The 22,501-nt window shown below is 35.7% G+C and overlaps 1 protein-coding gene across 1 annotated transcript in view; it reads left to right on the top strand.

The window, feature by feature from the left end:
* Gpm6a (glycoprotein M6A) overlaps nt 1–22,501 on the top strand; it is a 235,353-nt gene that overhangs the window by 184,605 nt on the left and 28,247 nt on the right. Inside the window, exon 2 of the mRNA XM_013026335.1 lies at nt 17,147–17,339. Coding sequence (XP_012881789.1) covers nt 17,147–17,339 — 193 coding nt within the window. The remainder of the gene's footprint in view (nt 1–17,146; nt 17,340–22,501) is intronic.

The following is a 22,501-nucleotide window of genomic DNA, read 5'->3' as shown; positions in this document are numbered from 1 at the left end:
AGTAAGCCAAGCCCAAAGAAACATAGGTCCCATGGTTTCCCTTATTTGCACTATCCAGTATATGTCTGAGTCAAGCAGAAAAGGTCAGATAAGGTAATGTTAGGAAAATGAACCCTAAGACATGTATTTAAATGTTTTTTTCTTTCATGCATTTGTTTCTAACGCATTTATAAGATTATTTCTTTGTTGCTTTGTATGTCCCTCCTCCACAGTATAACCCCTGCTTTCACTGTATTTGATGTTGGTATAATTTGTGGAGGAGAAAGGAAAAATCAAATTGTTTAAATAGGGATACCGGTGGACCCATTGCAACCATGAGATATACAAGATGCTATGTTGAAAAATGAAGTTTACAACTTTGGCAGGGAAGAGGGGAGATGGGTGAGGGGCAGGGAGTGTAGACATGGAGATGGGAGGGCAGGGATGGTAGGGGAAAAACTAAGAAGGAGGCAACAATGCTTGATAAGCAATGTACTCATTACCTTGTTCATGTCATTGTAACCCCTCTGTATGGTATTTTCACAATAAAAAAAAAACAAAAAAATCAAGATATGAAGCATGAGTTAAATGTGTCATTGCCTTTGAGAAGTATGTTTCTATAAAAGTAATTTTTATATTTTTATTCTTTTATTCACAGTACTAGGGTGTGAAGTCAGGGCCTTGGACTTGCTTTGCTAGACAAGACTCTACCACCTGAGTCACATTTCAGCCTTTTTCACTTGTTTAATGCCTTGAATAAGGTCTTACTTTATGCCTAGGCCAACCAGGGCTGTGAGTCTCCTATTTAGGCTTCCTGTGAAGCCAGGATGGCAGACATGTACCACTGCACTCAGGATTTTATTGATTGAGATTGTTTCTCATGAATTTTGCCTGGGCTGGCCTTGAACCACAGTTCTTCCGTCATAGCCTCTTGAGTCGCTATGATGACAAATGTGAGCCATTTTACCCAGCTTAGTCAATTATTTTTTATTATCTTTAAATAGTTGTTCAAAAGTGTTTCAACTCAACATCAGTTTATTAGTACAATGCATCTTGTTCAATGCCACCCTTTCCATTATTCTCCATTATATATTTCACAGTGACAAACTGATTTTTAATTTAGAGGCTTACATCTTGTCTAATGAATTGCAAAGTATTCATTTTAGTTAAACAATTATAGTATTAGATAATGTATCTATTTACTTTGTATATTGATTCAGAACATTAGACTATGCTGTTTGACAGGCAGTACACAAATTACCTTTGATTCTTATTATACTTATTGTAATGCTTTTCTAATTTATTGTTTTTGAATTAAGGGCTAAAATGACTAAGTCTGAATGAAAGCCAGTGTGGTAAAAAATAAAAATATATTAATGTATCATCCATCCATAATAGATAAAATGACAACACAATAAAAGCCCAACAATATGTTTTCAGACTAAAATAGTGAAATAATGGATTTCTTAAACTCTTGTCATGTGCCAGCTTTTCTTCTAAAAACTATGCATAAATTTAAGCACTGAGAGGATAAACTAAAAACACAAACAAAAAATTTAAAAATCCTTCTCCAAACTAAACTTTTAAAGAACAGTCAAATGAATTGCACAATGACACTGAATATTTGGGATGGCCATTTTTTTCTATTTATAAATCATCATGTTTCATTCTTTTATGAATTTAGATAATAATTTCATTATATATGTAACCCTAAACAAAACACTATCTGAAGAGCATGCAGCGCAAGATGCCATGTTATTGATATTCATTTTCATGATGTTAATTTTATGTATGCCTTTTCCATAATATCTTTAGATTTTCTGAAGGCATTTATGAATCAAAATCCCTTAGGCTAGACTCCCCCTCACACACATAAATTTCTGACATGTCTAGATGTAATGAGGTCAGCATGGCTGGAGTTTGGGAATACAGATGATAGATAGCAGGAATACGCAAGTGTTCACATTCTAATTAAAAGCAAAAAAAAATTTAAGCTCTCAGTATATGCAGTGTGTATGTGTGGAGTATCATAAAGAAACTCCTTTGAAGAAACAGCCCACACTAAATACAATGAATGATAGGATGTAAAAAGAGTCTGTGGTTGGTGGATACTAATAGGATACAGAACAAAAAGGGTGAGGGATGGCAAAAATGCTGAAAATATTTTATGTATATATGTGTGAAAATGGAATAATGAAGCTGGTTGGGATTCATTTGAGAAGGAGATGGTTAGCTATTGCTAACAGCAGGAACAACACAATTCCGCTTGGTTCCTGAGAGGTTATTCCGACACTTCCCTCATAAACTCATGGAGTTTATATTTCAGTGGAGGTAACACATAAATATTACATCATGCAGATATGTCAAAGTCTATTTAAGTGCCTTTAAGAAAGTCCAATGTGATCTGGAACTATTATTTCTAAAAAAACAAAAAACAACAAAAAAAAGCAGTAAGGCATTGTAGGTAACAGAGAATGCATTCTGTAGGATAGTCGGAAAATAAGAGTTAGCTAAACAGGGGTCTCATGGAAGATGGTCAGCAACAGAGCATATAGCCAGTGGAATGAATGTCCTCTGTGCTAGGCTTAGTTAGTCAGCAAGGAGGACAGTAAGACGTAGTGATGGAGGATCACATGAACAGGAAGCTCAAAGTGGCAATAAGGTCTTAAAAGACCATTAACAGATTTTCACCAGGGGAATTAAGGAGTTACTAAAGTTTCTGAAAAAACACAGTCTACTCACAGGACTGTTCCTGACCTGTTAGCTTTCAATCTACTTCCATTTTATTGTCACGAACACAGTTATTACAATAGTACATATAATGCAAAGTGTCTTTCTACCTTGATATTTTTTAGGATTAGAATTTTATATGTATCACAGTTGAGCTGTTGATTCAGGTTGATACTCTGTTTACCCAATAAGAAATTCAACCGTTTGCGTAACTTACTGTGCCTTTAGAGGTGAGTAAGCCAACCCTCCATCTTACTACTTTTCAGTTTCAAAAGCAACCAGCCTATGGGATAAACATTCCATATTTTCTCCTAATTTACTTAACATTAGTTCAATTCTTTGATTCTATGGCAAAATGGGACAGTCAAGTCCCTTTACCCCTACCGAAATCACTTTCTTTTGGCTCCCATTAGCATGTATTCAATTTTTCAGTAAATAAACTTTCTGATTAGTCAGCTACATCTAAGTAGTTTATCGCATACATGATTGAAATTGTCTTGATCATGCTAACGAAAGAGGGAGAAGATTCTCGCAATGGTTTGCTTGATTTGTTGTTTGAGATGAAACACTGCCCTCATTCCTCAGCAACAGTTTTTCAAAGTCATGGGATGGTCAAGGTCTCTTCTGTGGAATCTTTCTCCTCATTTTCTCTCTCTGTTATTGTGATATGTTTTATCCCATGCAGCCTCCTAGGCAAAAGGAAATGATTGTTCACATGCATGTATCAGATTTATGTATGTAAGCATGAGCAAGGAATGGCTCATTTATAATCTCGTTATTTCAGAGCTTCTAAAATCACTTCAAGAATAATACCTACAGCTGGGCGCCAGTGGCTCACGCCTGTAATCTCAGCTACTCAGGAGGCTGAGATCTGAGGATCACAGTTCAAAGCCAGCTCAGGCAGGAAAGTCTGTGAGACTCTTGTCTCCAATAAAACCACTAGAGAACCGGAAGTGGCGCTGTGGCTCAAGCGGTAGAGCACTCGCCTTGAGCTGAAGAGCTGAGGGATAGCGCCCAAGCCCAGAGTTCAAGACCCACAACCGACCAAAAAAAAAAAAGAAAGAAAAATACCTACAAATGTTGAAGATTTTTTTAAATATTGCTAATTTTAGTTGTGGAGAACAGCTAGGTAGAGTGGCACATTTCTATAATCCAAGTATTTAGGAGTTGAGGGAGGAGGAACATGAGTTCATATCCAGTGTAAGACTATGTCTCAAAAACGAAACAAATAAGGCAAACAAATGAACATAATGGTGTGGTGGTGCATGTATGTAATCCCTGCTACTTGGAAGGCAGAAGGAGTTGAATCTGGAATTTAAAGTCAACATGGGCAAAATGGTAGGGAGACACTGTCTAAAATTAAACCAAGTTCAGATATAGTTTAATTGGTAGACTACTTGCCAAGCATGCTCAAGGCTGCTATGTTCAATCCTGAGTACCACAAGGATATTAATATTTCCTTTTATACATAGGAAGTATATAACATAAATTGTTATCTGTAATGTGTCCACATTTGGGAATAAAGATTACCAAAACATTCTTACACTATTGGAATGCATTTATTCTCTGTCATTAAAGTATCTTCTACTGTAATTCCTTTCTGTCGCTTTCAAATTCAGTCTTGAAATGAACACTGTCAATTATCTTGGATAAAAATATTTTTTTCACAAAGTTTGGTGACACACGTGCTCACATCCAACGACTCAGGAGGTGGAGACAAAAGGATTGTAGTTCCTAGCCAAGCATGGGCAAAGGATAAACAAACTAAGAGGATGAGAGGCATGTCTGAAGTGGTAGAGAATTTCAGAGTCTTGGATTCATTGCTCAGTACAATAAAATTTAAAGAAATCCTCTCAATTGTTTACATATCTAAAATTGATAATACATGGTAATGTTGCCTCCATACATAAACTAAGCTCCATCCATGCATTCAATTCAAATTTGAGTTGATATGCCAAACACCTTGAGTAGACAATCTGATAAGAAAAGTTGATACTTTCTCTCTTTACTTAAGATATCCATAGCCATGAGAGCAACATAAATAAAAACAACCAAATTAAAAACATCACAAAAATAATTAGATGCAGCTTTCTGTGTTCATAAACCAAACTCCATTTGCAATGCTGGATATATAAAGATCCGTAAGACACGGTATCTGTCTTGGTGCTGATTACCCCTCTCATGTGAGCCACAGTTCAGACACTCAGTGCCCTAGTCTAGAGTGTATATTAAAGATTATAAGATCTAACGTCGCCTTTACAATTTCTGCTTGTTATGTCTGCTGTGAGCATTCTCCTTCTACTTTGCAGTATTTCTGATTTTGATTTCACTGTCGCCTGAGGTGACAGGCAGGAAAAGAAAATGAGCTTTGTGTGTATTCATGAAATTCTGAGGATTAGTCACCTGAAATAAAAAGATTTATGTGAAGAGCAGGTTTTCATCCATAGGGTGAGATCTCTTATGGTTATTGGGTGGTGAGCAGAACACAAAAGAACTAAAAGAAGCCCTCTGTACACACATAATCACAGGCTGCTTTTTTCTTCTCTTCTATCGCTAACCCCCTTTTTCTATCTTAGACCTCATCAGCTAAGGGTCACCAAGGATTTGATCCAGAGAAGCCAAGGACATTTGAGGTACAGGACAAATTGGTCAGGGTTGAAAATTGCTGTTACAAAACAGTGTGTGTATGTTTTATGATCATGGTGCTCATTTGTATTATAGTAGAAGCAACAAAATGACAGGTTTATGCTCAAATGGAATCAACAGTTTCTCCATGACATTAAAAAGATAATGCGTTATGGATTTAGACCAATATTTCTCTGGCCTTTAGGCAACAGAGCAGATGATAATAGCTTCTTTAATGAGCCAGAGAGGGAAAGAGCTTTGGGGATAGAAATGGAGAATAAAACTACTGTTCTGTTGATTTAAAAATACATTTAAGCTTTTGAGTCTGCACTGCCCGCTTGCACTATGACATTTGTACCTTGAAACTCGGCCATTTTGCCTCTCTGAAGAATTATCTTTTCAACAAATTCAGGCAATTTGTTTTTATTTGCAATTAATTGTTCTATTACCATGTTGAATATTCTGCTAAAGTTGGTGATAAAACAACATAATGTGATTATCAGGTTACAATTATTCTATTTCTCTATTCCATATATATTGATGTAGTATTTCAATATAAGAACTATTTGAAAGTATGGTTTTAAATTTTGCTGTACTATTTAATTTTAGTACATTGTAGTAATTATGGAATGAAAAATACTATATTTTTCCTTTAAATTTAGAATGAATTCTGTAAGTTCAAAATTGCCAGATTCTCTTAAAAGACTCTTATATTTAACTACAGTGATTTTATCTGCAAATGTCATAATTTTCTATAAATGAAGTTAAACAGATTTTTCTATAAGTAATTGATTCTTTCTAGAGTTAATTTAGTTGTCTTCTAATTTTTTTATTATGAAAATAACATATGGAGGGGTTACAATTACATGGGCAAGGTAATGAGTGCATTTCTTATCAAGCATTGTTGCCTCCTCCTTTGTTTCCCCTTCCCATCCCTTCCCATCTCCCCACTTCAACCCTCACTCCCGCACCAAAGTTGTAAAGTTCATTTCTGACATAATGACTTGTACATCTCATTGTTGCAATGGGTCCACCTATATCCCTAAACAATTTTTTTTCCCTTCCCCTCCACAAATTATACCAACATTAAATACAGTGAAAACAGGGGTTATACCATGGGGGAGGGACATAAAAAGCAACAAAGAAATATCTTATAAATATGTTAGAAACAATAGCAAGAAAGAAAAAAACATTTGGGTCCTTAACTTGGGGTTCATTTCACTTAACATCTACTTATCTGACCATTTCTGTTTGTCTCAGACATATACTAGTTATTGCAAATAAGGGAAACCATGGGACCTATGTTTCTTTGGGCCTGGCTTACTTCACTTAATACATTTTTTTCTAATTCTTTCCATTTCCTAACAAATGGGGCAATGTTATTCTTTCTGATGGAGGCATAGAATTCCATTGCGTATATATATATAACATTTTCTTGATCCATTCATCTACTGAGGGGCAACTGGGTCAGTTCCATATCTTAGCTATGGTAAATAATGCTACAATAAACATAGTTGTGTTGGTAGTTTTAGTATGGTCTTGTTTGTGATCATTTGGGTAAATGCCCCAAAGTGGGACTGCTGGGTCCTAGGGGAGCTCTATGTGGAATCTTCTGAGGAACCTCCATACTACTTTCCTAAGTAGTTCAACAAGTTTAGACTCCCACCAACAATGCAGTAAGGTTCCCTTCTGTCCACATCCCCTCCAGCATCTGTTGTTATTAGAGTTCTTGATTATAGCCATTCTAACTGGGGTGAGGTGGCATCTCAATGTTGTTTTGATTTGTATTTCTTTTATGGCTAGGGAGGCTGAGCATTTCTTCATGTGTCTATTGGCCATCCTTCTTTCCTCTTCAGAGAAGTTTCTCTGCAAGTCTTTAGCCCACTTATTTATTGGGCGGTTGTTTCTTTGAGGATTTGTTGTTGGGGATTTAATTTTTTGAGTTCCAGGTATATTTTAGATATGAGACCCTTGTCCGTTATATGGCTAGTGAAGATCTTCTCCCAATCGGTGGACTTTCTATTGATCTTGCGAGCTATGTCCTTTGCCATGCAGAAGCTCTGCAATTTCATGCAATCCCATTTGTCCAACCTTTCTTTGATTTGTTGTGTTTCTGGGTCTTTTTAAAGAAAATTTCATCCTGTGCCAAGGAGACCTAGGGTTTCTCCTATTCCATCCTGTAATGTTTCAGGGTGTCAAAGACCTCGGGGTCAAAGCAGGCACTCTGTCTTCTAAATTTTTTCAGCAATTTAAATTGCTGCATTTTTAATTTGTGCTCTTGCTTGTAAGAGTGGCTGCAAATTTTTCAGTCCCATTTGTTGTGTTTGCTTATTTGTTTGTTCATTTGAGATGGTGTATTGGTGTGTATCTCACGCTGGACTTGAACTCATACATAGTCCAAATAAATGCTTCTGCTGCCTTTGACTCCCGAAGGCGAGGATTATACGTATGCGATACCACATCTGGCCCCGTGTTTTCTCTAACAACTCCACGTAGGTTAACCTTTAGGAAGAGAGCAGCGTTTGCTTTCTCATTCATGGAGCTCCTCTTCCAGTGTGTCTCACCATTTTGCCTGCATTCTCAAACCAGTCCCCAGAAAGGCCATGGTAGGGAAAGATCACAAGGATGTCCTCACATGTTCCACACTTAGTAGCTGATGGCGTCATACATTTAATGTCCATACTGTCTCGACAGCCAACTTAATCTAAGGCGTTTAGCTGACTGCAGGCCTATTTACCTTTCATCTGTAATGGCCCAGATGATTCCAAAAGAAAACTTCCCAGTGTGTCCAGTAAAGCTACAAAAATGTTAACCATAGCCAAGGGAAGGTGGCTCAGTCCTGTAATCCCAGCTACTCAGGAGTCTGAGGTCTGAGGATCGTGGTTTGAAACCAGCCTGGACAGGAAAACCCATAAGATTCTTACCTCCAATAAACCACTAGAAAAGTAGAAGTGGCACTGTGGCTCAAGTGGTAGGGTTCTAGCCTTGAGTGAAAGGAGTCCAGGGACAGTGCCCCGGCTGAGAGTTCAAGCCCCAGGGCCTGCAAAGAAAAAAAAAAGTTAACCATTCGATTACATTTTCATTTTGAGATAATATACTTTTAGGATCTCCTGCTAGGATATAATGGGTAACTCACCAAATAATCATTCAGATTTATGAATGAACAGGAACAATTGAGTAATACTTAGGGCAAAAGCCTGAGGGAAGAGACTATACAGATGTCTAGAGAATTTACATCAAAGGAGCATTCATTGCAGGGAGAGATGAGGGTTTTAGTGTCCATGTGTGATATGAAATGGTCAAATGTGGTCGACAGAAACCTTCTGTGAGTTTGGGAGTTTGTGCACTTGCACTTTATTTTTTTTTCCCTCCCAAGGTTTGCTTTTGTATATCAGAAGCATGTTTTCTTCACTCTAGGGGCTTATTAATCACAGTGAGGCAAGTATGGTTCTAATCATTATTGAAGCAATTAACATTTTTTTGCCTGGGGAAACAAGTTTAATTAATCAAAACATTCTTGCTAAGTCATGTTGACCAGTACCAAATGTTCTATAATTAGTGATATACTTCTACATAAAAAAACCTATCTATATCTTTAAAAAAAACACAGTTCCAAACAAAAGAAATTTTTTTTTCTAAAAAATTTATAATTAGCTTTCACATACTTTTCACTATTTATTCTTAATAATCAGGTGAAAATAATGCACATACTTAGAGTTGCTCATAAAATTTGTGGAGACCACAAGTTACACGCTTCATATTTTATGTATTTACTTGTTTCTATTTCTGAGAGTAGTGCCCACTTAATCTTTGTATCGCATGTGTTTCTTTATGGATTTTCTAGTTTTAAAGTATTGCAGGTTAAAAATAAAAAAATTAATTCAGTATTATGTGGTTCCGCTATGCTATTCAAATTAAACAGAAGAACTTGATGAGAACAGATGAGGTTCTCAAGAGAGGGGATCATGGCATTTCTGTTTTTGAAATCACTTCTGGGGATTTAGAAATGTAACCACAAAATTAAGATTACCTCTAAACTCGGTAGATCTTTTCTCTTTTTAGAAGCATTCCTTTGAACATTAGAAACTGGTTTGTCAAATAATATTTTAGCACTGAATAAAGTATTCCACATAAAAGGTTGTTATTTCAAACCAGGTGCTGGTGGCTCACACTTGTAATTCTAATCTGAGTATTATGGTTAGAAAACCAGCTCAGGTACAATAGTCCATTAGACAATTATCTCCACCTAGCCACCAAAAAGGCAGAAGTGGAGCTGTGGTTCTTCTGGCAAAACACTAGCCTCAAGCAAAAAAAGCTTAGGGACAAGGTGCAGGCTCTAACTGAATTCAAGACCAGATATTTTCAAAGCATTTATGAAAACCAGTTAGAATACAGGGTATAGAAGTAGTAAATGCTCAAAAATCTCCCTGAATATTAAGACAAATTGTGTATCCACATGGTTGGGTAGAGGAAAATGGAGTGAGCATGTGACTCAAACAGCCTGGCTAAGTCTTTGTTCTTTTATTCCTACCTAAGGGACAGTGTATCCTAGTAAAAAAAGATAAGCAAAAATCAGCTTGCTTCTATTTCATTAACATTTCTACAGCTTCATCAAGAACCCAAAGCTAAACTGAAATTGTTACAAATTTTCAGATATAGTTATTTGCAAAAAATTCATTTAAGCTGTTATCTTCTGATTTCCCTTTGTAAAGATAGCTTTGTCTAAAACACTTATTTTCCATGATCACAGTTGATAGCTAGAGTTCAGTTTCTCAGTTGGGATAGCTGTGGAAGCAACTTTAAGCCAGTATTAGACCTATTGCTCTCAATTCCAGGGAGGGGATTCATCGCCCCCAAGAGAAATGCAGTGAACACGATTGATCTGGAGACTTTGGTTACTTGATGCTAGGAAATTTTTTTTTCTTTTCTTCTTTTTTGTTGTTGTTGTTAACTTTTTAATAATAGATTGATTTCCATTTCAACTATTTTATAAATTAACCTCATTATACATGGTTGTGGATGCTGGTCTTTTTAGTCTTATCGTTTAAATTACTTTCTTTTGTCTACAATTTGCATTTTTATCTTTTTTGTATTTGTTGTAGATTTTCATTCTTTGTCTTTTAAAACCTTTAAAACTCATATTTTTGTCTTTATTTCTTTTTCATAAATGTTGCCTCAGTTATTATTTTTCTGGACTCTATACTAAAACTAAATTGATCAAAACAAACTAAGCAACTCAATGGCAGCGATAGGAGGGAGGGAATGAGCAGAAAGAGGGAACAGCTAACACTAAGCAAAAGGAAAGAAATGTACGTATCATCCTATGTGGAAGAAATAACTGTATTGTCAAAGCTTATAGAATTCATCAACTTTATAGACCATGATAAAGACAATGGAAGTATCACTATCCCACAATACTGTGAAATTTGTAAAATTTATGTAATCACTTAATCACAATAAAAATTGCTATACAAAACTAAATTGAATTATTCTAATACTTCCTCTCCTCTGTTTATTTTTTGGCACTTCTCATGACTCACCAATAATTACTTTAGCACCTTGTTTATTATTTTCTCTCACCTCTACAAGGAAAGCTAAGATTTCATGATTTTATTAACTTACACAGCTCTAGCAATTATCGAAGTGTCTGACAGCTGTGACTTAATAATTATATGCTGACCAAACTGATCAATGCTAAAATGTTGAACAAATTGTTAACATGCAATTGAGCAATGTATTAAAAGCATAATATTTAACCTGGCAAAAGTTACTGAAATAACAAAAAGAAACGTTTATAGATATTTTCCATCACATGATATAAAAGCTTAGTATAGATTTAAAAATGAAAGTTTTTATTTGGGGTGAGGGGCAGGGCTTAGGGAGAACATGGTTTCTCTATCTCGCCTGGGCTGCCTTCCAATTTATGAACTCTACATTCTACCTCCCAAAATACACTAACATCAAATTAATGGCAAGCCACAATAAGTGGATAAGTGTTTCTTTTAATAACATGAATTCTGAAAGATATCTTTCCTTATAATTTATCACTGATTTTGTCTAATAGACATCCAATAGATAAAAAGAGCCACGCTTTATATATTTTTTTCAAGCCTTTCCATTTCCTAACAAATGGGGCAATGTCATTCTTTCTGATGGAGGCATAGAATTCCATTGTGTATATATACCACATTTTCTTGGGTTGGTTCCATATCTTAGCTATAGTAAGTAATGCTGCAATAAACATTAAGTGAAGTAAGCCAGGCCCAAAGAAACATAGGTCCCATGGTTTCCCTTATTTGCAATATCTAGTATATGTCTGAGTCAAGCAGAAAAGGTCAGATAAGGTGATGTTAGGGAAATGAACCCTAAGATATGTATTCAAATGTGTTTTTTTTCATGCGATTGTTTCTAACACATTTATAAGATGATTTCTTTGTTGCTTTGTATGTCCTTCCCCACAGTATAACCCCTGCTTTCACTGTATTTGATGTCGGTATAATTTGTGGAGGGGAAGGGGAAAAACAAATCGTTTAAATAGATACAGGTGGACCCATTTCAACAATGAGAGGTACAAGTTGTTATGTCGAAAACGAACTTCACAACTTTGGTGCTGGGAGGGGGGGCGGGGAGGATGGTGGGGCGGGAGGAGGCTGGGAAGGAAACAAAGGAGGAGGCTACAATGCTTGATAAGAAATGTACTCATTATCTTGCCCATGTAATTGTAACCCCTCTGTACAGTATTTTCACAATTAAAAAAAAAAGAAGCAGAGGGGGGGGAGGGGGGGCAAGAGCCACGCACTGATGGGCCACAGGATAATCTTAGTTACTCTAGTGGCTGAGACCAAGAGGATTACAATTTGAAAACAGCCAGTCAGTATGATTCTCTCTCCAAGTAACTTGTGAGATGCTGGTTGGGTGCATGGCTGAAGTAGAGTATCAGCTGTATGCAATCAAACTGAGCCAGAGCACCAGGCCCTGAGTTCAAACCTCTGTACTGGCGTGCACGCACACAGGCTCGCGCATGCACGCACGCACACACACACACACACACACACACACACACTAGAAAGGTATAAAAGATGAAAGCAATAAAGGACAAAATTTTCACAGATAGTATAATTATAAAAATTAATGAAAAATGATCCATTAACTCATAACAACTGAATAGAAAAGAATTTTAAACTTTTTGATATGAAAGGAGTTAAATATATTAATTAATAATAAATTAATTATATCTTATTAAAAATAATTAGAAACCAGATTCTTGCCTGGAAACCTAGCTATTCAGGAGGCTCAGATCTGAGGATCACGGCTCGAAGCCAGCCTGGGCAAGAAAGTCTGTGAGATCCTTATCCCTAAGAAACTACTCAGAAAAAGCAAGAAAAGGTGCAATTACTAAATGGTAGAGGGCTAACCTTGAGTAAAAAAGAAGTTGAGGGACAGGGCGCCCAGGCTTTTTCAATTTTCCCTGAATGTTTTTAATAATAGCACAAAATAGTACAAAATAGTACCAAAATGTATATTCTCACTAAATATTGGGCAAATGTTAATATTTCAGAGCATGTTGAATAATACCAAACTTTAAATATTTGTTTTCCTCTTAACACTAAAGGCATTGTTTTATTTCACTTGAGACAATAGATCTGACACTGACTATAAGAATTGCTTCTGAGTATACATATGTCTATAATATTCCAATCCTGCCTCATTATTTGATCCCGAAGCAAAGCTTTATTTGCAAATTAATGGCCCTATTCTCATAACTCCTAGCATTGAAAATGGTTTCTGTGCAAAATGATCTTCACTGTTTTTATAGAGATTATCTGAAGAAAGGTATTTTTCTCCAGTGCCAGCACTCTACTTGTGCTGTCTTCAGTAATATTCATTTAATAGGGTTTTTTTTTTTAATTGCACTTTCTGTTCAGTAAAAACGTGATGATGGAGGACAGAGAATCCTTACCCTTAAAGAGTGGCTGTTGAGAGTGCTTCCTGGTCCAGGGACATGGTTGCTATAGCAACTCTCCTGCTCTGCCAAGGCTGCTTTTCACCGTGGGTGGAAAGAAGCTCCCCTGCCAGCCACTATGTGGGATTCTGGCAGCTGGAGAGAATACTGAAATGATATGATGCGTCTCCATATGGAAGTTCAGAGAGTTTTCTTCTAAATCCAGTAGGAACTCAAGTCAGACTCCTAGGAATAAGAGGGTTATTTGGAATATAGTCCATTAACAAGTGCCTGATGAGATCAAGATTGTTTTTGTTTTCTTTGTATTAAAGTTTTGCAGAAAGGATCAGGTTTTAAACTGAATTTGTTCTAGCCTTACCTCACTGGCATAGTGGCTTAGAGAAAATTGTGTTTGTCAATAAAAACAACATAAGGAATTTAAATAGTAACATTCAATAGGAAGTATTGAAATAGTTTTATTTAATTTGGAGATTTTAACTCATTTGGAAATGCATTTACCTCAGACTTGTCCATTTTCCCTTATTGGAATTTATGTCAAAATTCATTTATTGGAATTTCCTTAATGAGAATTTATATTATGTTCTAAATTTAAAAATTGCTACTCCATTAAATATATATTTAATCTTCCAATACTATGGGTTTTATTATTTCTTGAGGATATAGAGCTTAGCATAGAACATAATATTGCTTATCTAAAACACAATAAAAGTGTGAATTAAGCACAAACTGACTCTGAATTAGAACCACAAGTCTGCAGTGGTAGTGGGGTAATAATCTCTTATCATTTTATCTTCTCTGGATCTATTCTTACTATTTTTTTTATCTTTATTCAACTGTATTTTTTTAAGCTTAAAGCCAAAGGAGGAGGCAACAATACTTGATAGGAAGTGTACTCATTATCTTGCCCATGTAATTGTAACCCCTCTGTACAGTATGTTCACAAAAAATAAAAATTTTAAAAAAATAAAGAAAATGTACTCATTATCTTGCCCATGTAATTGTAACCCCTCTGTATGGTATTTTCACAATAATAAATGTAATAAATAAATAAATAAGACCCAACAAATATAATTTGGTGTTTAGACATTTTTTTCTTATTTGAGCTCATTCTACTTGAAAGAATTTTGCTGAATATGTTTATCTGTTTTAGACATCTCAAACACGATGGCTGCAAAAGAAATCTTCCACAACTGTATCGTGTTTTTTTTTTTAAGGTACTTTCAAGGTTTATTAAGTGTTTTGAGATTAGCACAGGAACCAAATCACAGAGAAGTGGGATTTGAAATTCTTTTTGAGTCAAAGGAGTTTTTCTTTGGTTTCTTTCAAATTTATCTTTAACTCGTATCTTGTTAAACAATTAGCAAGAGGGGAATTTTAGATCTTTAAAGAGAATAGTTCAAAGGTTTCTCTGCCACCCTGTTAATCTCTATTTAAAACTGTGTTCAATGACATTCAAATACTACACACACTGGTCTCAACCATCTGCTTGTGAAAATTTTTTTCCAACTATATGAAGTTTCAAGCTGTTATAACCTTTTCTACTTTCCCACGTGTGTGTGTGTGTGTGTGTGTGTGTGTGTGTGTGTGTGTGTCCTGAAGACATGTTCAGGAAATGATTTTTGTTGTATGAGCAAGAGCTATAAAAGCAGGGAGGTGTTCAGCTTCCCTTTATAACATCCTCTGGGCTATAATTCTCTAGAAACCAGTTCAATGAGAAATATTAAAATAGCAATCTAGCTCAATCTGTGGATATAGTCACTTCACACAGGAACTTTGCAATTATCTCTTGCCATATATATGTATATATGTTCTCTATATATGTTCTCCATATACCATATATAAATCATAAGTATATATATCCACATATATATGGCTGAATTTTGAAATGCAATATACTCTCAAATCTGAAACCTTTCTGAGTCTTGACACTGCCAGTAGTAAATCCCATACCTGATCTCATGTGATAGATCACAGAATGATGACATGCTAAAATATTTTATAAATTTGTCTTCAGTTGATATACTGAAATATATGTATACATAATACATAAATGATTTTGTGTTTAGATATCAGTCCATCCTCAAGGTATCTCCTTATGTATTTACAAATATTGCACACCAGAATCAAGTCTGGAACATCGAACCCAAGCATTTTGAAGTAGTCATGTTCTATTCTTAAATATCTTCTAAATAAAGCATCCATATATCTAATTATGAGTGGCCTAAATTCCATAATCGCAATCCACTATTAAACCTCAATTGTTATTTCTGAAAAAAAATTACAGGAAAATTATTTAGCTTTGTTGGGGTGGGAGACAGGACATTCTGTTGACCAGGTGAAATTTGAACCAGAAACTTGAAAAGGAAGAAAAGTTGGAAGGAATCTCTAGTGTAGGAACATGAGTCGAGAAGATAGAAGATGGAGGCAATCTCTTGGAAACTAATAGTTCATTAATATTCCTTACTACAAAACATGAATATTGTCACCCATAGCATTCTACTGTCTCAGACTAAATACCAAAAGCTATCTTTCAATAGAGATATATGTGATGAAACTTCAAAAAGAAAAAGTGGCTTCTTTGATCAAAAATTTTTGACAACCCTATACCAGTAGAATAATTATTCTTAATAATAGTTAAGGTGGTGTCTAGTAATGGTAGGTAACATTTATTGCAGTCATTATACTAAAAACTATTTTTATATATGAGCTCATTTAGTCTCACAGGAACCATTATGAAAGTAATTCCCTTGTGTAATTCCCATGAACTATAGAAGCAAATCAAAATTACATTATGAGTCACTATATAAAGAACGTTTAAGCTAAAATGATTCCCCTTTCCATAGGCAGTAATTCAGATATTGTCTGTTCCATTCTCTTCCATATTTACAATCTGCTGGTCAAAAGCAGTCATAACTAGTATATGTCTGGGACAAGCAGAAAAGGTCAAAAGCTATGAACATATGACCAGATAAGATGATGTTAAGCGAAATGAACCCCAAGATAGGGACAAAAGTGGGTTTTTTTCCTTCTTGTTATTTTTTCTAATGTATTTATAAGGTACCATGTGATTTTTTTTGATCTTTTGTATGTTCCTCCACGGTATAACCCCTATTCTCTCTGTATTTGATGTTGGTGCCTGCATCTTGTATATACACTTCTCTAATTTGGGGAAGGGAAGGGAAAAAACAACATGCTTAAATAGGGATACAGGTGGACCCATTGTAACAGTGAGATGTACAAGACACTGTGTTGAAAAACAAACTTTGCAATTTAGGCGCGGGTTGTGGAGGTGGTAGGGAAGGGATGGCAGGGGAAAAACAAAGGAGAGGGCAACAATGCTTGATAGGAAATGTACACATTGCCTTGCTCATGTAACTGTAACCCCTCTATACAATATTTTTACAATAATAAACATATTAAACACAATAAGTTGAGTTTAGAAGGCATTAATAGGTTTCAAATTGTTGAAACACACAGCCATAGAGATTCCATTGAAATAAAAAAACAAGCATAGAAAATGTATAGAGTAGCATACACTTTTATGTGGTAAGATTATCATAGGAAATCTTGGTAACAAAGGAATACCTGTGTGGATTTGAGAGTGAAAGTGGAAATTCTCAGCCATGGATAGCATCTCCTCTTGGAGGAAGGGTTATAATATAAGGAACCTGATCATTACACACTCTAGGATGTTCTAAAATTTGATTTATATGTTTGAACTAGTGTCCGCTGTCAATACAAACATGATTTCCTGTAATGCTGAATGGGGAAGAAAAAAAAACCTTGTTACTTAAATCAACCCCAAATATGAAAAGTTCACTTGTTTTGTTTTCTCTTCATTTCCTACAGGGTGTTTTGAGTGCTGTATTAAATGCTTGGGAGGGATTCCCTACGCATCACTGATCGCCACCATCTTGCTCTATGCTGGGGTTGCTCTGTTCTGTGGCTGCGGTCATGAAGCACTTTCTGGAACTGTCAACATTCTGCAAACCTACTTTGAGATGGCAAGAACTGCTGGAGATACACTGGATGTTTTCACCATGTAAGTCATTCTAGTATAGCATCTCAAAGAGCCTGTGGTTGTGTACTTTTCTGTGTAAATAAGTGTCTACAGTTAAGTGTAGTGATAATGTACATCAGAACAAACTCTCTCTATCAATACAGGCACTTCACATAGGGTCAGAGGCCAAAGTAACCTGCGCTGAATCTAGAATAGAAAGACTAGAGAACAGGAGCCCTAAAAATCTAGACTGTACTATGAATTCTAGGATCACCCAATGCCCAAGCTTGTTCTGACCTTAAAAAAAAAAATCCTAACTCTGGCTATAGGCATAGAATCTGACTTCCTGTGCTATGTAGAAAACAGTGTGAGGGTCAGGAAGGATTTTTAAAGTCTCTGGTAACGGTATGAATCGTAAGAAGATATGCAACAGTTTTAGAAGTTTCAGTTATGCTTTTCTGCTCTAAGACATAAAATTAAGACTTTTTTTTTTTGGTCATGGGGTTTCAACTCTGGGCTGAACGCTGTCCCTCAGCTCTTCAGCTCAAGTCTAATGCTCTACCACTTGAGCCATTGCTCCACTTCTGGTTTTATTGGAGTGGTTTTATTGGAGATAAGAGTGTCACGAACTTTCCTGCCAGGGCTGGCTTTGAACCACGATCCTCACATCTTAGCCTCCTGAGTAGCTAGGATTACAGGCATGAGCCACCAGCTCCTGGCTAAGACAATATTTAAGAAAAACTGCTCCAAAGAAAAAAGAAAGACAGCTCCAATTGATTGTTAGTGCATGTTTGTTGTTTCAGTTCAGTCCCTTACTACTTGTTATCAAATTAAATAAGTTTATTTCCTATTATCTGTTTAGTTGTCCATGCTCATAATTGGAAAATAACTGTGTATTGTAGATTATTTTGGAGAGGGAAAACTCAACTACTATTTGTTTCAAGAACCATTAGTTTTGTTAATCATTCAACTCCTCAATTCATTATTACATTTATTTCATGGTATTATGCATTTCATGTTCCTTATTTGGTCATTTTCCTGCATACACACTTTTTCAGCAATGAGATAATTGTAGGTTTAAACCTTAGTCTTTATCTAAATTTTCCTAATAGCTTTGCTTTTCACTCATATCTTACCAAATAAAATAAGTTGATCACACTTCAGATATATGCAGATAGGATGCTATTGTCTTGATATAATTATAACTCTCAGACAAGACTTAGTCAGCCTGCATAGGTTCCTAGGTAGAGAAAAAATATTCTCCAAGTATAAAATAAAAAATATATAATATTGCTAAATTTCTTGTATATCAGTTAAAGATCAATTAACTTGAACAAGATAGTTTAATAAAGTATATTTATTATTTTATTAATTAAAGTTAGCAATGCTCTATGAAAATGTAAAAAGTGAAAATTTTAATTTCTAACAAATCCTCAACAAACAATTCTTTATTTTAGGGCCAAAGGGAACATATCCCCAGATAAAAAGCATGGCAGGAGGCTGGGAAGGTGGCTCAAGTGGTAGAGCGTTAACCTTGAGCTGAAGAGCTCAGGGACAGCCCCCAGGCCCAGAGTTCAGGCCCCACAACCACCACCACCACCACTACCAACAACAAAGGCATAGCAGAATATTTGGGACCAACAATATTTATGATCATTTAAAATATGCTGAGATTTCAAACAATTGAGTAATAATTTTAATAAAAAGGAATAAGATGACTATAATTATATTCAATGTAAACAGAAATATAATGAGGATCATGTTGTTAGACTTAGAAAACCTAAATATTTTTTTCAAACCCCTTCTATAGTGACCAGAAGATGTGAGGATTTACAAAGAAATTATCAAAAAAGAGTCCATAAATATGAATTGCTGGAGTATAACTAATGTCACTAAAAAGGGAAATAAATAATTAGCATCAAGTTAAAAGCTATATATTTCATGCTGCAAAATTACTGTATAAATTTATTCTAAAATTTGATTTATCCATTAAATTAAATCATTTAAGTCCCAGTGTAGTTTATTGATTTATAGTAGATCAAATGTAAGGGCATACATTAAACCAAAATTTAATAACTGTCAATGCTTTTGATTCAAATGGCCACGAATCAATCTTTAAATTTATAATGGATATTCATCATTTGGAATGCCAGCTAAGTTCTCTGAGCATTTCTGGGTTATTGCTAGTTAGTTTGAAGAGTTTTAGGAAGAGGATTGCATGGTTATATTTTAATGTGAGAAAAATGACATTTTCTTGTTAGTTATAGCACAGCCTATCCTGGACAAAATATGTTCTCACTGTTCATTATTTTAAGCTACCACAGATGTCTTAAAATCTACAGATTCTCTATATTTAGTCTATATTCAAATTGCAAAATTTAGTTACAGAAGTTTAAAAGGAATCATAAACATAATAAAAATGAATTCATACATCTATTGTCCAACTGTCAGATCATATATTTGAGACTTCTATGTCAAACTAATGCATAACAGAATGATACAATAGTTCTGGAGGCACCAAGAGACAGCTGAGAACCGATTGGAGATCACACATGTTATAGGATTCTTTTACCTTTGTTCTATCTATGACAACTAAATGTGAAGCCAAGACAGCATGTTTGGAATAGAAAGAATACCATTTTCCTTAGGGGAAAAAAATCAATACCAAATTTATTTTTCTTTTAATGGCTCAAATTCCTTAAATATCTTTTACAGACCTTGTAGACATATCAAATGGAATAAATCCCTCTTTCTGCCAAAGGACGTATTATGAAAATATTGAAGGACAATATGAAAATAGATAGCATAGATGTCTCAGTGTGGCTAATGCCATTTGACAAATTCAAAGTTTGTAGAAAGGTTTAGAGGTGGGAGTGATTCCCTGGGCAAGGATGTATAAGAGAAATTGAAAAGATGAAGAAGAAAGAAAGTGAATAGGTAAGGTGATGTGAGGCAGTGGAGATCGAAGACTATGCTTGAAGGTGATATTACTTACTTGGAAGTAAGTATGAGAAGGTATGTGTAAGAGTGACTGTGGAGACAAGACTTGGATCATTTTAGAAACTTACGGAGATTCTTCCTTGCTTCATCCAAGGTTGATGACTCAACCAAATCAAGTATTCTTCCATTCTATACTTAGAAAGAAAAAGAAGCTGGCTTATTGGGTGGGTGAACTAAAAGAAAATGTCTCTAGATTTGGCACTTGTACCAGTGGAAGTAACTTCTCAGTTATTCTTGATAGCTGGGACCACAAATCCCCCCCTGTCCTCCCTCTCTTCCTCTCTGCCTCATCTTATATACCTTCAACTCTAAAGAGAAGCACATGTATTTCTTTGACACAGTTTACAATTGATTTTCATCCTTATGAAAACTGTACTTCAGAAATGCCATGCCATTCTAAATGTCATCAGCATCCATATGAGAGATGATCTGAAATCACTAGGTTCTACAGTCCTTCTTGATGTTACCTAATAAATGATTGTCACAATGCTCTTGATAGGTGAAGACCTCCCCAGAGAGAGAGGGGGGGAGGAGAGTTAGAGAGAGAAAGAGAAAAGGAGGGAGGGAGGAAAGGAGGGAGGGAGGGAGAGAAGAGAGAGACACAGAGACACAGAGGGCAGACGGACAGAGGGACAGAAGGACAGAGGGACAGAGACAGACAGAATTTCTCAGAGATTTTTGAACCTTTGGACAGAAATTTCAGTTTTCTCTGAATGCCTTCATCTAGTTGGTTTCTAAGAGCTTTTTATCTCAAACTACAAATTTATTTTCTCAAACCCAGGTCCATTGTCAGATGCAATCTTGTCATAAAGAGTAACATCATGCTCTGCTCCTTTTAGGCAACATTGCTACATCTAAACACTCTTCTATGGGGTTAACAGCTACTAAAGCTCACTCAACATTGGAAATAGTTCATAAATCTAACACTTTCCATACTCGCTGATAAGAAAAAAATGTCTAGTTTGCCATCTAGACTTTCTATCTGAGAAATTTTAGCAAAGGGTTGTTATTGAATTTCATAACTGTTATGTGACAATGTGAGAAAGAAGGAAGATAAACATTTTACCAGCAAAGTAGATTCATACAAAATCAAATGTGAGGACTAGTTAGAAAATTGGATATCAAAAGATGATCCAAACAAGTAAGACCTCAGCATCCTGAGTAACCCTTCTGAGGTCTAAGGAAAGGTCACTCTTACCTCCTATAATTTATTCAATAGCAGTGGTATTGGGCTTTGAAAAATTAAAACAAATATCCATTTATGCTATTTATTTTCAGACTAACGACATTTTTATTTCAAAAAGTCTTAACTGTGATTTCAGTTCCCTGTATTAAAATCTGGAGTTCTCCAGATCATGATTTCTTTAATATTCCAAAACAAAAAGCACCTAATATGCTCAGCTAAAATAAGTTAATTGGCTTTACTCTCTAGTAACTTCATATATGGACAAAAATTTTAGTTTTCTTGTAATTCATCTTTATTCCTTGGAAGTTAATGAAATGAGTAAGTGTTAGCTGCAGTTTGATGGATGAGAATGAGAAAGGAAATCACCCTAACAAGGCTTACAGGCTGACAGGAACCATAGCAGTGTGTAGACAATCTAAACTGATCTAGAATGTTGTTAAGAGATTATTGATTAATTCTGTAGAGAAAACACAGTTGAATTTATAGTTAGAATTTATATTAGAAAACCATTTTATTTAATATGGTTTGACCTTTGAAATAATTAATCAAATGAAGTAATTCAGCTAGGCTAGTATCTGTTAAGTTTTTAAAGAAGAGGCCAAGTAAGAACCACCCCACCCCACACCACAGGTCTGTTCATTCATCATAACGGCTGGCACCAGGACATGTTGGAACTCTACACAGCTGGGAAAGATCCTGGAAAAAAGAGGGTGACCGGCCCTGGGCTAGGCCTTATCTAGGGTAGGGGCGCTGGGAAAGATGTGGCCACATCGAAGCCAGATGTGATCTCAGTGGATGCAGATGTGACCTCTTCCAGTTGTGCCAGTTGTGCAGGTACTGGGTGGAGACCTGGCAGCAAGGAGGGCAGAGTCAGCTTACCATCCAGGAGTAGACCTTAAAGGATCCCTCAAATCAGTGTTTAAAAGAAAAACATACTAAACTCAGGTTGGGTGCCTAGCTACTCAGGAAGCTGAGATCTGAGATGATTGTGGTTCAAAGCCAGCCCAGGCAAAAAAGT

The sequence above is a fragment of the Dipodomys ordii genome, unplaced genomic scaffold, assembly GCF_000151885.1.
Source record: "Dipodomys ordii isolate 6190 unplaced genomic scaffold, Dord_2.0 Scaffold4, whole genome shotgun sequence".
NCBI classification, from domain to species: Eukaryota; Metazoa; Chordata; class Mammalia; order Rodentia; family Heteromyidae; genus Dipodomys; species Dipodomys ordii.
The sequence above is the reverse complement of the archived record's forward strand: the minus strand, read 5'-3'. Positions and strand labels throughout refer to the sequence as shown.